At 41.1% G+C, this 19,073-nt stretch overlaps 1 protein-coding gene across 1 annotated transcript; it reads left to right on the top strand.

Annotated features, from left to right (window-relative positions):
* The first annotated feature begins 7,589 nt into the window (after positions 1–7,589).
* On the top strand, positions 7,590–18,088 carry LOC143285146 (uncharacterized). Its single transcript, XM_076592374.1, has 4 exons — positions 7,590–7,950; positions 15,503–15,591; positions 16,079–16,398; positions 16,874–18,088. The coding sequence occupies exons 1-4, from the start codon at positions 7,696–7,698 to the stop codon at positions 17,413–17,415; spliced, it is 1,206 nt and encodes a 401-aa protein (XP_076448489.1). The 5' UTR covers positions 7,590–7,695; the 3' UTR covers positions 17,416–18,088.
* Positions 18,089–19,073: the final 985 nt, after the last annotated feature.

Raw genomic sequence — 19,073 nt, 5'->3', positions numbered from 1 at the left:
CCTTACAAATAGTGCATGTTTGTTGCATACAGAAGAGAATGTATTTACCGAATTCAACTGTTTGTCAGGATCTCTATCTGGTATACGTAATCTAAAGGGGGTTTTGCTAATCTGAAAGAAAAAAAACTTCTTTGAAATTTTTAAAATTTCTGTAAAAATAGTTTATCCCACCTTAGGATTTTAACACTCTTTTTAAACCATTTAAAAAAAATATCCAAAGAGAACAAAACCCTATCCTCCCAATTTGATTCTCTGGGGGGTTTTTATATATAAACCCTTTTAAAAAGAGGTTTATTACCATTTATTTTAATTTCAACCCAAATGTTTCTACTTTAAAAAGTTTTAAAAGATTACTCAGTCGTTTAAAATTTTAAACGAAGACGAAAAAATGTATAGGTAACATGTAGTTTTGGGTTTCTTTGGGGTTGATCGAAAAAACGTGAATACCTGGCATTTTCATACAGATCTAAATGTGTAAAAAGTCAAATTCAGAAATCAGAAAAGGTGAAAGTGTTTACCAGAGTTTGAAGGGTGGTAGCAAGTCTTCCTTCTTTTTTGTTGCATTGTTTATATTTAAGTGCCTACCAAAGCCCCCTGTTGTTGGGCCATGAATCAGATGAACCACATGGTTCAAATTATTACAAATCAAAAAAAATTACAAATGATAGTAGTTTTCTAAGTTAAAAAGCAATGAAAATACAAACCTCAAAATTCAAATAAATCAAAATGGAGTACCACGGGGACCATCTTGGGGGCCAATATTATTTTCGTTTATGTAATGATTGCCTTTTTTATGACATGTAAATGTGAAATGTTCGCAATGCACTTCCCTGCATTAAAGAAATTCAACCTGTAAATTTTCAGATGATCTTAAGACACATTCCAGACTTAGGTTTGGGGACCAATTAAATCAATTTCTTAAACACACAAAAAACTAAATTTTATGTAGCAGCACTCAAAAAGAAAAAGGATAAACACATATTCAAACCACTTTTCCTAGGAGAAAACAAATTAAAAAAGGTAGAATACAAAAAATTTTTGGTGTCTTTATTGACAAAGATTTTCTTTTGGGACTTACTTGGGAAAAAAGTCTCTCTAGTGTAAAAAAAGTTTTAAAAGTGGGGTTTGGGTTCGATTCATCCAAGAGAGAGAGAGGAGAAACGGGGGATTAGGATTGACTATGATGCACATCTCACTTGCACCTTCGCTTTCTCTCCTCACGCTAATGAGGCCACATGGAGGGGGTTTTAAAAAAAATTTTTTTTTATAGAGTGTTTACTTTACAATATTTTGGAAAATCAGCACACCATAAGCAGTTTCACCCCACAGCAAAACAATTTTTAAAAAAAAAGGTTTTTTTTATTCCTACAACATCACACAGTAAAAAGTTCACCCTACACCTAAAGCAGCACCTACAAGCTGCACACAACCCAAAAAGGATTTCCTTGCACCTCATATCACTGTTCTGTCAGTCAGGCCTGTGTCAGTCAGTTTTTTCTGGGAGACAGCTGAGAACTGGCTCTGCTGACTAGTTTTATCCCTTCCCACAACAAGGGTGGGTTGGGGTGGGGGGGGGTTTGGGGGGGGGGGAGGGAAGGGGAACAGAGTGTGGGTGGTGGGGGGTGACACTGCTGGCACACTTTAACACTAGCAAAATACGTCAGTTAGCAAAAATAAAAAAGATCCTTGATGTTCATTCACGAAAGCTTTTTTTTCTGTGCTCATGTTCTGCCAATCATCGATTATGCATCAACTTTATGGACAACTGAAGCAATACAATCTTAAAAATTTATTCATGTATGTATAATGAGCAAAAATTTAGTGTTATAGTGTGCCAGCAGTGTCACCCCCCACCACCCACACTCTGCCCCCCTTCCCTCCACCCATCCCTTCGGCCCCCCCCCCCCCCCCGCCTTCTTATCTCCCTTCCTGCTCCGTCCAAAGTCCAGTCTTTGAGTCGCGCCAACACCCGCCACCCCCCTCCTTCACCCTTCCCCACCCCCCACCCCAGTCGTCCTTTGGTCCATACACGCATCAATCGCCCCAGTCGTTGAAACACGTGCGTTATGTGAAGTCTGCCACAATCCCCGGTTCGAAACAGACAGCAGGGCATGTGGGAACATCCCGTGTGCAGCCTTCTTTCCAGTCGTTCCCCATCCCCCCTTTCCAAACACGGCTGAAGTAGATGGGGGACTTCGGAACGTAACTAGGAGAATTTATGCTAATACGAATTTGATCAAGCTAGAAAAATAAGGGACAATGTAAAAAAGTAACGCAGTCTGAGAATTTTTGGGTTTGGGGGAAATAGGAAGTCATATGTGATCGAATGAAGGGATGGTTTTTTTTAAAACACACATTTGAGACAAAAAAAAATAAAATTTACACAAAAATACTTAAATTTTAGGTAAAAAAACCCAAATTTACTATGGGCCCAAAATCTGACAATCAAAAACCAGAACCCCACTGCCTAAAGTCGCTGCGAGCTGCAAAGTGGATCAGGTGCAAAGTGACTCTTTTCATTGTGGAGGGTTACGATGTCATCTTTGGTGCTGTTCTGCGAAATCTAAGATGTGTGTATAACACACTCACACACTCACACATACAGACATATATTCACAGAGGTGAACAGAGAAGAGAGAGAGAGAGAGAGAGAGAGAGAGATACGGATACGGATGTTTTAATCAATTATGGCCATGGCCCCTCATGAAGGGGTGGTGTAAACAAACATTACAGAGGTAATATATTTTGGTATGTAACATAACACAGTTGTAACCTGAAAATGAGACAATAGTCATTATCTGCATTTAGTCTTATTCACACAGAATAACAAAAAAGCGGAAAACTAGCACACACTCAACTGCATATTGTATTTCTAATCTTTAAGGCTTTATACAAGTAACTTGCTAGCTGTTTTATTAACGTGTTCCTTAGTGGATGACATAAGCAAATACAGTCTGAACAAGGAGGGCTGCCTATGGAATTTTGAAGGTATCAGCTGATTTCTAAGATCACTTAACACAGGACAAACAAAGTACAAATTGGAGTTCACTCTCCGTCGCACTTTTACATAAAGGGCAAGAAGGTCACTATCTTTATGTGGCCTGTAACGGCAATAATGCGTAAACAAATCAGAAATTCCAAATCTAAACTTTGCCATGATACATTTAAATGTCTATCCATATTCATAACCAAATAAACTGGTACCGCATGTCTAAAGTTAATCTGTCTATAAAATCAAAACGATTACTATCCTGGATATGGCTTGACCATTCCTGCCAACGACAGTCAATTAGTCTCGAGCGAAGTGTACGTAGAAATCCGTTTATATTCTCTACTCCTTGATTTAGCCACACGTAGGGCAAAGCTAAAATCGTGCAGTTTTATTCTCACCTTTGATACCCAGTTAGTTCTACCTCTATTATCCAAATCATGTAACATGTTGTAGGCTTTCCTTGGCAGTCTTACGTTTTCCATTCATATTATTTTTAACCAATAAGAAATACATCTAATAATCGAATTCAAATATATCAGATAGCAATTAGTTTCAGCATAGATTAAATCATTAGGTGTTTTCATAGTCACCCCCAAGAAATTTCTTTAATGCTGATAAATGAACCTTTTCACAGTGAATGAATTGCTGATTCGTAAAGACCCCAAATTTCAGCTCCGTATTTGTGTAATAGGTTGAATCTCACAGTCACATAATTTCATATACAATTCAAAAGATTGATTTTCTAAACTGGATAATTTTTGCATGATACAGAAAAGCGCATATTTCGCTCTGCTTGCAAGATGTTTACATGCAACAGTAAAACTAAGTTTTGACGAAAAATAAATTCCTAAGTATTTACAAACATTCACAACTGGCATAAGTATTCCATTGTAAGTCCATTTTTCTCTGATCCCTTAATACCCCCCTTTTCTGAAAACAGTTATATTACTCTTTAACATATTGACTTTCAACTGAAGTGAAGTAGCAGCTCGATATAAATTGTTTAACTGTGTTTGCAATCCTATAATTGTTTCAGACATCAAAACAATATCATCAGCCAAAAGAAGTATAAATATTTCTAAGAAGTCACCAATAAACTGTGCACCATGCTTTCCATGTCTAACAACTTCAGAGGTCAATTCGTTTATGAACAGAGAGAACCAAAACAGGGCTGCATACGTCTCCTTGCTTCACACCAGATGTACACTTTATGTAATCAGTCATGTTGCCTCCACATCTCACCCTTGCTTTCACACATTTATACATACTCATCACACATTTAAGTAGCTTTCTATTAACACCTGCTTTCAAGAGAATATGCCAAAGAATAGCTCTGTTAATGGAATCAAAGGCTTTTTCAAAATCTTTAAAGGCAACATATAATTTACGATTGAGGGAAAACTGTTTCTGTACAAAAGCCATCAAAGTAAATACATGATCTGTAGTTGAATAATTACGTTTAAACCCTGTTTGATATTCTCCTGTAAGATTATTTTCTTCAACCAATTCCTGTAGTCTATGGTTAATGGTCGTACTGTATATCTTACTGCTGGTATCACACAAAGAAATACCTCTATAATTGTTGGGATTATTCACGTCACCTTTTTTGTAAAGAGGCAGGACGATGGATTCAGCCGATTCATCAGGATAAATTCCTCCATCAAACAAAGAATTAAAAAAAGTTACCAAAAAGTTCAAAATCGGTTCTACTTTACAAGCATTTTTTAACAGTTCCCCAGTAATGCCATCTAGCCCTGCAGCTTTACGATTCTTTAATTTTCTTAAAGCAAATAATACCTCTTCCTTAGAAATTGGACGATTTATACTGTTTGCATCTTCTTCGTCATTCCCCAATTGCAGTGTATCATTAGAATGGGTATCTTTCGTTAGAAGTGCCTTAAAGGGTTCATACCATGTTTCAATACTAATGTTATTAAGTGGTTGTTTTCTTTTCATTGAAATCTTATGCACTGTGTTCCAAAACTCCTTCTGGCTTTTTACAGATGTTATCAATTCTGCCAACAATGCATTGTTGTACTGCTTTCTCTTTCGCTTTAGCAAATATTTATATTCTGTTCTAGTCCTACAAAAACGGTCACAATCATTCTTATCTAATGTACGTCGATATTTATTGAGTAATCTGCGCACATTTCTTTTTGAAGCACGACATTCTACATCAAACCAGTCTTGAGGTTTAAAATCATTCCTACAATGTACTTGTTTGTTCATACAATCTGCTGCATCCTTAATACATGTATTAAATACATCTAATGCATGATTGATATCAGTATCTATCAAACTAAGTGCAAAAGCAATTCTTTCCAGAAATTCTTGTGATCATAAATTATCGCTATATTGATTAGAACAGTCCTCATTCCAAACAAATTTTTCTACAATATACATACTATTTTGCTTCTTGCTTACATTGTCACCTAAACAATTTATTGTAAATTTCACAGGCATGTGGTCAGAATCAAGCCTCTCAGACACTAGTAACTCATACTGCTCTTTTAATGCTCCATATAAGTCACACGACAATAAAAAATAATCATTCACGCTGCATCCACTCTCTGTTATGTACGTGTAGCAACCATGTCAGTCGCCATAACACATACCATTAAGAATGCTCAAATCAAAGGCAGTGCATAAATTCATAAGCAGTTTACCATAATCATTTAACACTTTATCTTCAGATATTCTATCAAAGCTAGCTGGGTGACTAACATGCTGGAAATCTAAAATACCACCAATACAATCATGAGATATATTGGAAACTCTACTATTTAACTCACCACACAACAAAATATATACATCCTGGTCACAAGTTAAAAGACACTCAGACAAAAAATCTTCAAGTACAGCAATTCCGTGAACCTTGAGGAGGCACGTAGCAGCACACATACAATATATCACAAGCAGTACCAAACAAAAAACGATCAATAATAAATGCGCAAAAATTATAAGATTGAACAGCAACGTGTTTTACATACTGCAAATACACATTTCTAACAAGACATATCACTCCTCCAGATCGTCTCCCTTTTGCTGTAAATTTCACAGCCGGTACACAGAAACATTTATGTCCAGAAAAGACAGAACAGTTGAAACCAACAAGAAACGTTTCGACAAGACAAATGAAATCAAATGAGCGGACGAATGAAACAAAATCATTGTTGTGTAATTTTGGCATACGGCCATTCACATTCCAGTGCAGAAAAGTGAGCTGTTTTGCTATACTTTTATTATTCACATCGTCTGGCAAATCAACATTATCTCCATTATCAAACACACGCTCAACTTCATTACACATATTTACAGGAAAACACACTACACACACTGTCCTCAGCTGACCTCTCACACACACCGCTCTCTTCACCCAAATCGCGTGCTGGTTCGCTGACACTGACACTCGCTGCGATCGGTGTAACCTCTCTTTTTATATCCCCACCAGAAGATGCATTATCAACAAACAAAGGCCGGCCAGCCTCTCATTTCCAATATACTAAATTATTGTGGGCATCAACAGAGTACTTTTGTCCATCAATCAACAGATGGTTAAAAACCATCGTCGCCCTTTTGCCCTCCTGTCTGGCCTTCTTTAAATGAGGGGTCAGTCGCCACCTTAAGTCACTCACACCCCTTGAGAAGTCTTCACCTATGAAAACATTTGAACCTTTAAGTTTTCCTTTCGCCTTAAGGATGTTTACCTTCTGCCTGTAGAAGGTGCAGCAGGCGATCACTGGTGAGTCAGGCCTGGCGCTCAGGCGATGCACCCTGTCCAGCTCCACGTCTTCCGTCATGTCCAGGCTGTCCGTGAAGAGGTCCTTGAGCGTGCCCTCGCAGTCTGCAGGAGTCTCGTTCTGCCGCCTGGGTAAACCATAGAACAGTAAGTTGTTCCTCTTGGAGCAGCCCTCCAGGTCGTCAATCCTCCTCTCGCAGTTTTCCAGCTTCTCGTTCATGTCGCTGTTGATTTTCTTCAGGTCCTGGTTTTCTTTCTTCAGCTCTGTCACCTCTGTGAGATCTTTCATTTCTTCTTTCAAGCCAGCGTAATCATCAGACAGGTACTGCACTTCCTGCTTGACGTCGTCGATCTTGGCGCCCAGGATGTTCATGACATCACTCAGTGTCGGCTCCTTGACGGGCTGATCCTGCACTGGCCAGTCGTGTTTGCCGCATAGACGAGTCTTTGCCTGTGGCTGGGTTGGGTCCTGGGTTGCTCTCAATGTCGCCATACCGTAGCAACAAACTGCCCCAGAATAAATAGGACAGGAGCAACCCAAGGGTTACACCGTCTACACGCCGTGCGAGTCTCACAATGGCCACTTGCGAAGCCTTTCTCTTCATGCCCCGCTTCAACATAAAATTGAGGTAAGTCGACACGAAGCGGCCACAAACAATCCTCATTTTTTCAGCAGAAGAAGGCATGGTTCTTGAGGATTCCTGGCAGATATACGTCCAGAAAAATCGACAATTGTTTTAGGAGCTCGTACAGTGCGTCCACTCGCAGCAAAAACAGTTGACAGCTCCCCGAGAGAGAGAGAGAGAGAGAGAGATGATCCAGTTTCTTCCCACGTTGAATTTGTTTCAGACTTGAGAAAAACAACAACAACAGAACTGAAGGACCTGCCTGGCTATAAAGGCCGGAACCTACGCACCTACGAGAAACTCTGAATTTAGGACAACGTGGCCATCTTACCCTGATAATGGCGTTACACATCAGCCGCTGCCTGCTGAACAGACGTGGTGTGCTGTTGGTGACGTGTGTGGTGACCATGGCGGTGTGTCTGCTGTTCAGTTGGTCCCCAGCCTGGACTGTTCAGAACGCGTGGCTGAACACAGCACTGTGGCTGCAACACGCGCAATGTCCAGACGTCATGCACTCCATGACACAAGGGCGTTGGGAGCGACTGCCCATGACGCCGTCTGACATTCAGAAGATGAACAAATTTCACAAACATGTAAGATGGCCAGATTTATCAATGGCAAGAGTGTTTGTTGTCTTTATTTCTTTGTCTGTCTGTTGATTGAACGGGACATAGTTAATATCTGTGTCTCCATGTCCTTTTTCATTATCCGTTCCTTCACCAATCACATTTTGGTCCAATATCGTAGTTAGCATGCCTCACACATCAAGAGCATATACTCGTAGTGAGCAGACCTAGACTCAGTGAATATAGTCATCCTCATACTGACCCCCAATGAAAATACTGACCACCGTACTGAACCCCATACTGACCCCTATGAAGCAGCTGTCCCTCATACTGTCCCTCAGTGAAGATACTGACCCCCAGTGAAGATACTGACCCTACTGGAGATACTGACCCCCAGTGAAGATACAATGAAGATACTGACCTACAATTAAAATACTGACAATTGAGGATACAGTCCACCAGTGAAGACACTGGCCCTCAGCAAAGATACTGACCCTCAGTGAAGATACTGACCCCCAGTGAAGATACTGACGCCCCAGCGAAGATACTGACCTCCAGGGAAGATACTGTCCAACAGCGGAGATACTGTTCCTCAGTAAAATTACTGTCCCAAAGTGAAGATACTGATCCCCAAGCGAAGATACTGACCTCCAGTGAAGATACTGACCCCATCAAAATACTGATCCCTCAGTGAAAATACTGACTTCCAGTGAAGATACTGACCCCACCAAGATACTGTCCATAAGTGAAGATACTGACCTCCAGTGAAGATACTGACCCCATCAAGATACTGTCCCTCAGTGAAGATACTGACCTCCAGCGAAGATACTGACCCCGTTAAGATACTTTCCTTCAGTGAAGATATTGTCCCAAAGTGAAGATACTGACCCCCCAGCGAAGATACTGACTTCCAGTGAAGATACTGTCCACCAGTGAAGATACTGACCCCCCAGTGAAGATACTGTCCTATAGTGAAGATACTATCCCCCCAGTGAAGATACTGACCCCATCAAGATACTGTTTATCAGTGAAAATACTGACCCCATAAAGATACTGTCCCTCAGTGAAGATACTGATCCCATCAACATACTGTCCATCAGTGAAAAAACTGACCCCATCAATGGCCAGATTTATCAATGGCAAGAGTGTTTGTTGTCTTTATTTCTTTGTCTAACTATTGATTGAACGGCACATAGTTAATATCTGTCCTTTCTGATTAACCGCTCCTTCGTCAAGCACGTGTTTGTCCAATATCGTAGTTTGCATGCCTCACACCTTGTTTTGTTCACAGTTCAAGTCCTATTCACGAATTATGTTTATTGAACATACTGATCCTTACTGCCCACACCTACCCTTAGTGAACGTACTTACCCTTCCTGATCATACTTACCTTCAGTAAACATACTTATCCCCACTGAACAGACTTAGTGACTATAGTTCATGAACATAATCTAACTGAACATACTGACATTCAGTGATCACTTATCCTTAATGAACAAATTTATCCCCATTGAACACCATCAGCGAACATACTCACTTTTAGTGAACATACTTACCCTTAGTTAACATAGCCTTAGTGAGTATATACTCATAGTGACCAGACCTAGACTCAGTGAATATTGTGATCCTTATACTGACCCTCAGTGAAGATACTGACCACCGTACTGAACCCCATACTGACCCCCGTGAAGCAGCTGTCCTTCATACTGTCCCTCAGTGAAGATAGTGACCCCAGTGAAGACACTGTCCCTTAGTGAAGACACTGTCCATCAGTGAAGATACTGACCCCCAGTGAAGTGAAGTGAAATGAAGATACTATTCCCCCAGTAAAGATACTGACCACTGTACTGAACCCCATACTGACCCCCGTGAAGCAGCTGTCCCTCATACTGTCCCTCAGTGAAGATACTGACCCCCAGTGAAAACACTGTCCATCAGTGAAGATACTGACCCTCAGTGAATTCAGACAAAGTAAAGATACTATTCCCCCAGTGAAGATACTGACCATCGTACTGAACCCCATACTGACCCATGTGAAGCAGCTGTCCCTCATACTTTCCCTCAGTGAAGATACTGACCCCCAGTGAAGATACAGACCCCCGTGAAGATATTGTCCATCAGTGAAGATACTGACCCCCCCCCCCTCCCGTGAAGATAATGTCCCCAAAGTGAAGATACTATTCCCCCAGTGAAGATACTGACCCCATCAAGAAACTGTCCCTCAGTGAAGATACCCCCAGTGAAGATACTGACCCCAGTGAAAATACTGACCCCATCAACATACTGTCCATCAGTGAAAATACTGACCCCATAGGCCAGGAAATTTTGATTAAAATTTGCGTTAGATCAAAATGTCTGCAACAATACCGTTCTTTTTACGATAAAATAGAATAAATCATACTGATCACGCTGATATAAAGTTGGCCACTATAGGGGAGCGGGAACATAGGTAGATTTTGATTTTTAATGACCAGAATCGAATATTTTTTATTACTGCTGCCTGTGCGAGAGCGCCTTACAAAGAGTCGCAAGGCAAGCACAGGCGAAGGTTACACAAGCGCTGTATAATGGGTCACCAGAGGAAAGCGTTCAGCGCGGTACAGTACATGTGACTGACTGCTGCCGCGCTGATGCTGATCTGTGAGCAGGTCACTGAATCTTAACAATAAGCTAGGAACAGAGCTCTTTCGGGTCAAAAGGAAACAAACATTTTCAGTTTCATGTATTTTATACTAAAGTGGTAGAAGACGCAAATCCGCTTTTATGAATGTTTTCCAGTTTCCTACCATTCATGACATATCATAAAGAATGAAATCAGTATTATACCGACTGCAAAGGTGAATTTACAAAGGCAGCACGGGATCATTTAGTTCATAAGTACAATTTTGTTGATATTTTACGCAATGCACAGCCTGGATATACTCCATGCTCCGCTTATTAACGTGTAGAATATGAATATCTAAATATGTGTTAACCCGTTTCGGTTTCAATGAACATTATCGGCGCTATGTCAAGACAATAAACTGGGAAAATATGGAGGGCAGATGATGGCAAAATTGAACATCATGTCTTGATGTGAAAAGAACGGTATGAAATACATATTTTTCTTTGGAAATGAAGCGGTATTTGCAAATGTGACTCACGAACCCTGGCGCAGAAGACGTCGATTTAGCGTGGGATATAAATAATAATCATAATGATAACAATGGATTTATAATAATGATAGTAATGAATCTATCACGCGATCCTTAGCCAATGCAATGCATTCAAAGAAAGCCTGTGCAAAATTATGTATTTTATTAATGATTACTTAAAACCTTATGACATATGTAACATGGAACCCAAAATACCTAAACTAACTCCCCCACCCTGGATGATTTTATTTTTCAGAAACACTGCAGGCACTCCATTTTCACATCAATTCTCCCCAGTGTTTCGTTCCACACTTCGTCTGTCTTGTGAACCGATAAACTAGTTTGCATCATTTCGTGATAAAACTTCACCAGACAGCAAAAACCAAAATCAAGGTAATTTAAGTGGGTGATTTTCTGCTTTGAACTTTCTTGTTTGGAACTTTTGATACAACAAGTCTTCAACTGAAAACAGTCCTACTGAACTACATGCGTTGACTTGGTTCGAAATCTTACGCCAGTATCCGTATATTACCACATCTCGCCATGTGTCAGAAACAGTGATTGAGACTAAACTTAATCGAATCAGAGATAAAGTACAAACAAACCATAACAACGACGAAATTAACATACACAGTTTTGTTGTTGTTGTTGTTGCTTTTAATATAGCAACCACGGGGTGCGAATGAACATATCGGAGATTTCCGTGTAACATATGTACATCTCACACGCTGTTAGAAACAACACATTCTCTGAATCTGTGTTCAAACACACACGATTGAAGGGTGTTTGTCAAACCGATTTACGCTTTCCCGCGATGAATCTGCATGATTTATGTGGAAACAGTTCTAAATTTGTTTACATGTATATTTTTATTGGGTCGTTTACATGCACTGAAGTAACACAGAAAAGCGGAACTGAAAATTAATATGCGACGTCGATTGCATTTAAATAGTTGAACAGTCATTTTTTCCCCCAGAAAATGAGTGTATGTGCTGCAGAAGATAGATGTGTTGACCACCTGTTGCAAGTAAAGAACGTGTAGTGTATTCATGAATGTGCTTGCCTTTGAATGAATAAAAGTACGTCAAGAGGAATGGGTTGTTTACGTCTGTCACGCGGGTTTTTTGCGTAATATTTCAAACTTAATGTACCATTTTTACTGATGATCAATGTTTTATTATCACAACGAATGAATATAGATCAGGTCTGTATGTACTGGATTTTAATCAGGTTTGTGCTTATTTGTTTCTGACTACTTCATGTTTAGACACATTGCCATGTAACAAAATGGCGCCGAAATTTTGGATGTTTTTGATAATTTTCAACACATTTAAGACACAAGAACAAACCACATTCTCACAAAATTGTTGCAGACATTTATCTAACGAATTGCAATCCTGATAACATGTGAAACATTTGAATAATCATTCTAAACACATGTTTATACTGAATCAGACTGAGACCCCCAGAGTTCTGGAGACTGACCCATTTTCATTTTCCAGGCAGTACTTCATGACTATGTGATGCACTTCATTTTGCCACCTTCATACTCCAGCCAGATACATTTTCTTTCCCATGCTAAACCGACGTGTCTACTGCGGCAGGGTTCGTGAGCCACATTTGCAAATACCGCTTCATTTCCAACGAAAAATATATGTTTCATACCGTTCTTTTTTACATCAAGACATGATGTTGGTCGATCTTGCCATCATCTGCCTTCCATGCTTTCTGAATCAATTGTCTGGACAGTGCTCCGACAGTGTTCATTGAAACAAACCTAGTTAACAGGTATTGAGATATTCATATACTACACGTTAATAAGTAGAGCATGAAGTATTTCCAAGTCTTGCATTGCGTAAAATGTCAACATAATTGTTCCTGCGAACTAAATGATCCCGTGCCGCCTTCGTAAATTCACCTTTGCAGTCGGTATAATACCGATTTCAATCTTTATGAAATGTCAGGACTGGTAAGAAACTAAAATATTCATAAAAGCAAACTTGCGTTTTCTACCAATTTAGTATGTAATAGATGGAATTAAAAATTTGGTTTCCTTTTGACCCCAAAGAGTTCTCTTATTTTCTGTACGGTATCTGTCATCTGCCGCAGTGACCTACTAACGGAGGTATAGGATAGCATCAGCGCGGCAGCTGTCAGCCACAAGTACTGTACTGCGCTAAAGGCTTTCCTCTGGCGACCCCTTATACCGCGCTTGCGTAACCCTCGCTGGCTCATGCCTTGCGGATCTTTGTTAGGCGCTCTCTCATGGCCAAATGTGTGAGAAATAATTATTAAAAATCAAAATCTAATCATGTTCCCGCCCACCTACAGCGGTCAAGTTTATATCAGCGTGATCAGTATGATTTATTCTATTTTATCGTGAAAAGAACGGTTTTGTTGCAGACATTTTGACCATTTTTGTATCTGTCCTGGACTACCATCAAGATACTGTCCCTCAGTGAAAGTACTGACCCCCCAGTGAAGATACTGACCCCATCAAGATACTGTTTATCAGTGAAGATACTGACCCCACTGAAGATAATGACCTCCACTGAAGATATTGACCCTCATACATGCCCTAGTGAAAATACGGACCCACATACGTATCCCCAGCGAAGATACTGACACATATACTGATTTCCAGTGAATTATTCACTGAAATACTTTCCCTCACAACTCCCAGTGATGATAATTCTGATCCCCCAGTGAAGACAGTAACCCAAATACTGAACCTGAGTGAATATATTGAACCTCACACTAACCTTCAATAAAGAAAGTGACCCACGTGAAGACAGTGACCTTTATGCTGCCCCCGTGAAGATATTGAATCCACACTCCCCCCATCCCCCTGAAGATAGTGACCCTCAGACTGACCACCAGTGAATATAGTGACCATCAAAATGGTCCCCAAGTGTAGACTGTGACCCTCATACTGACCCCTCAGTGAAGATAGTGATCCCCGATACTGCCCCCTGTGAAGATAGTGACTACACCCCCCCAACCCTCCCCCCGTGAAGATATTGCCCCACAGACTGAACCCCGATGAATATAGTGACCATCATACTGATCCACAATGAAGATATGACCCCCATACTGCCCCAAGTGAAGACAGTGACCACCATATTACCCCCAGTGAAGACAGTGCCCCCATACTGCCCCCAGTGAAGACAGTGACCCCATACTGCCCCCAGTGAAGACAGTAACCCTCATACTGCCCCCAGTGAAGACAGTGACCCCATACTGCCGCCAGTGAAGACAGTGACGCCATACTGCCCCCAGTGAAGACAGTAACCCTCATACAGCCCCCAGTGAAGACAGTGACCCCATAATGCCCCCGTGAAGACAGTGACCCCCATCTGCCCCCAGTGAAGACAGTAACCCTCATACTGACCCCAGTGAACACAGTGACCCCATAATACCACCAGCGATGACAGTGACCCCCATACTGCCCCCCGTAAAGACAGTGACCCCATACTGCCCACAGTGAAGACAGTGACCCCATACTGCCCACAGTGAAGACAGTGAGCACATACTGCCCACAGTGAAGACAGTGACCCCATACTGCCCCCAGTGAAGACAGTGACCCCATACTGCCCACAGTGAAGACAGTGACCCCATACTGCCCCAAGTGAAGACAGTGACCCCATACTGCCCCCAGTGAAGACAGTGACCCCATACTGCCCACAGTGAAGACAGTGACCCCATACTGCCCCAAGTGAAGACAGTGACCCCATACTGCCCACAGTGAAGACAGTGACCCCATGCTGCCCCAAGTGAAGACAGTGACCCCATACTGCCCACAGTGAAGACAGTGAGCACATACTGCCCCCAGTAAAGACAGTGACCCTCATATCATACTGTCCCCTCTCCCCCCGTGAAGATAGTGACCACCAATTGCCCTCCAGTTAAGTCAGTGACCCCCATACTGCCTCCATTAACAATGACCTCCAATTAACGACAGTGACCCCCCCCCCACGCCCCCAGTGAAGACAGTGGACCCCATACTGCTCCCAGTAAAGACAGTGAACCCCATACTTCTAACGAGTGAAGATTGACTCTCATACTGCCCCCAATTAAGACAGTGACTCTTATACTGCCCCCTCCACCCCACGTGAAAATAGTGACCCCATACGGCCCCTAACCCCCTACCGAAGATAGTGACCCCCATTCTGCACCCCCGCACCCCCTCCCCAGTGAAGACAGTAACCCCATACTGCCCCCAGTAAAGATAGTGACCCCAAAATGGCCCCCAGTAAAGATAGTGACCACATACTGCTTCCCATGAAGATAATGACCCCATACTAACCCCCAGAACAGGTACTAACCCTCATTTTGACCCCACAGTGAAGACAGTCACCCTCATACTGACCCCCATGTGGATACAGTGACCCCCATACTTCCCCTCAGTGAAGACAAGCTGACAGTGTGGACTGTGCTGCCTACAGGTGAGAGAAGAGCTACACGGGATGCCCAAAGGACTTCAGCGGAAGGACGGCCTCTGTGGGAATGTCACTTTTCCTAAACGCGCATGGAGGTTCGTCGTCTCTGCCTTTCTCTCCTGCTTTCATATTACTTCCTCTCTTCCAACCAGGCACACGCAAATTCACACACATGAAGGCAAACACCGTCTAAGTACACACACACACACATACACACGAACACACACACACTCACACACAAACACCCGCACACACACACACACACACACACACACACACACACACACACACACATTGTTTTTGTCATTTGGGGAATGTGCATGCATGAGCAATTATTTTTGCAATTCCCTGACATGCGCGTGCACACACATTACACACATTCACACTAAACGTGCACACACGTGTGATGAAAAAGGAGATCTGACTACAAGGATCTCCATGGCTTTTGTTCGTTCATTTAATAATTCTATTTATTCATTTAGTTATCTACGTGCTTGTTAGTTAATTCACTAATTAATTAATCAACCAGTTAATCAATGAATCAAACAATCATTTACTTAATCATTTTTTTATTTTCTTCAGGTTTCGAGCCATGTGTGACACAGAGGGAGATAAACCTTGCTGTTATCACAACCACTGCACCAACCGATCCGTGGACCAATGTGTGTGCCCTGAGTGCCATGACATGCGCAATCCACTCCATGCAGAGTATGCAAGATGGCGTCCAAGCAACCAGTTGTGCCAAGTGGACGAGATGTCGGTGGAAGAGATATGTCATCTACTGAGAAATACCACCATCTTCTTCGTGGGTGACTCGTTCACACGTCATGTGTACACGGCCTTCCTCTTGGCCGTCAGAGGGAACCCCATCACTGGAGCCTTTAGTAAGAAAACTCCTGCTGGTGAGTGTTCATTGTTCATGCCCTGAGGCTGTGGCTTTTATTTGTGCTGATTTTTGCCTGCTTGATTGCTGGCCTTTGAACCACCTTTCCCATCCATCTCCCCTAGAGAGACGTAGACAGGCAAACAGACAGACAGTGTGTGTGTGTGAGTGTGTGTGTGTGTGTGTGTGTGTGTGTGTGTGAAAGAGAGAGAGAGAGGGGGAGAGAGTTTGCGCATGGGGTGAGCAGGAATGCGTGTGCATACGCGCGTGCAAGCGTGCGCGTGTGTATTTGTGTGTGTGTGTGTGTGTGTGTGTGTGTGTGTGTGTGTGTGTGTGTGTGTGTCTGTGATATAGATGAATGTGCATGAGTGCTCTCAATTCAGAGCACAGTATTGTTTGCTTCATATAATTAAAAACATATTTTATTTTCTTCATGCTCATTGGAATACTAGACATGAAAAGTGAGCTCCCATGGACAGTAATTGTTGTTTCAGATCTGAGACGCCAGTGTGCGGGCATTTACATGTTCACGGAGAAGGTGTGTCGTATGTGGGTGGACAGGGATGTGAGGGAGTGCCCAGATAGGAGTGCTGTTCTGCAGTACTTTTCCAAGAATCACAACGAAGACATACGTCAGCTGATTTCTCAGCTGCACCACACCCCTCGCAGTCTTGCCTTCATCGGCTTGGGTGGCCACGACAAATTTAAAGACCAGGCCACCTTCAATATGGTCATGCAGCCAGTGCTGCAAGAGAGAAATGACAGCGGTTCTCACTGGCCTTTGCTCGTCTGGGCCCCCCCTCACCGCTGGGGCAAGTTAAAGACCCCACGTGACCCCCTTCAACAAGTGATCGATTTCAGCAAGAAAATGAAAGAGCATCTGAGACCTTGGGACGTGGCCATCTTTGACTCCCTCAATATGACGGCGGATGTGGAGAGCTTTGATGGCGCTCATTATGGGTATGGTGTGAACAAAGTGAAGGCACAGATACTTTTATATTATCTAAAGGAGCTTCAAAGCAAAAAGCAATGGTGAGCATGTGGTATAAGCAGCAAAATCATATTATTATTTTTATTATTATTATTATTATTATTGTTATTATTATTATTATTATTATTATTATTATTATTATTATTATTATTATCATCATCATCATCATCATCATCATCATCATTATTATTATCATTATTATTATTATTATTATTATTATTATTATTATCATTATCATTATGGTTATTTACGCCTAATCTAAAAATTACGCCTTAGGCGTTCAGAAATAGAAAAAACAACAACAACAACGTTAATACCGAAAAGGGAAAAATTGAACACAGGATAAAAAACATTATCAAATTATTCACAACCCCTCCACACACACAAACACACACACAACACACATCAGCACGCATGCACGCACACACACAAGTCATAGACACAATTATAAATAGAATTAATAGGATAAGTGCAAGAAAGGGATGCTATGGGTGGGATTGGATTTCCTGACGTAAATTGTTTCATGCAGCCTTTAAAAATTTGTCGGATGAGAAGATTGAAAACCACATACCATAAATGAAAATCACTGATGGAATTATTGTATCCAAATATTGAAGGTGTCAGTAAATATGGACCGACTATTTTGAGTTGACTCAAAGTGATCAAAGTCTTTTGTGGAAACAAGCTTGCAATATGTTCCAAAACAAAGTAAATATTACCAACTGATCAGGAATGCTAGCTTAGTCATTATTTTTCAGCGACAAAGTTTATCTTACACTTACTTGATCAACAAAAAGAGAGAAAAAACAACAACAAAAAAAAAAAACACCAACAACCAACCAACCAAACAAAAAACAACAACAAAAAAACAAAAAAACAAACAACAACAACAACAACAACAACAACAAAACCAAGCCGCATAAGAATGCATTACGTATTGCGGTTGTATGTAAAGAATATAGAGTTTATCAATCATACGCAGAATTCATTGATAATAGAATATAAAAGCCAGTTTTCTAACATTCACAGCAATCATTAGAAAGTTAATCTTTGTTTGTGAGCTGAATATCAATTTTGAAAATGACAGACAAGTATTCCCGGAACCTTGGATGTTCTATATTCTGTAAAGAAAGGAAGAAGACCATTTTATGATATCTTTGTAGAGGTTGAAAACAACCCAAAATGCTGTCAAATGATACAGAAAGTATCAGGTAAGTAGCATTTAAGATCCGCAATATAAAATAAAATAAATCAAAATGATTTCAGATCAGAACAGCCCTTGGAATTTTACCAGCAAATTAAATTTTATCATCAGTAGGAAGAAAAGCAGACAACCGAAAAAAAAACTACAAAAAATATCACAGAACTCACGTTTTTGGAGTCCAACTTAACGAACTGAACCCAGACTGTCTGTGTGAATGGCAAATATTCTAACGAAAACATACATCATTATAGAAGCATAACTTATTCTGAAAATGTGTTTCTCATGATATATATTATCATTTAAATACTCTGTGTGTGTGTGTGTGTGTGTGTGTGTGTGTGTGTGTGTGTGTGTGTGTGTGTGTGTGTGTGTGTGTGTGCAATAGACTCGGCTATGGGCTGAGACATTGTGTTGGATGGGTGACGAGCCTTTGGGTGCACAATTATTTCCAAATGGATGAACAGAAATGTATTGTATTGTATTGTAGAAGGTGTGTAGT

Source organism: Babylonia areolata, chromosome 8, assembly GCF_041734735.1.
Source record: "Babylonia areolata isolate BAREFJ2019XMU chromosome 8, ASM4173473v1, whole genome shotgun sequence".
Lineage (NCBI taxonomy): Eukaryota > Metazoa > Mollusca > Gastropoda > Neogastropoda > Buccinidae > Babylonia > Babylonia areolata.
Note: the sequence above shows the minus strand (reverse complement) of the source record. Positions and strands in the feature narration are given on the sequence as shown.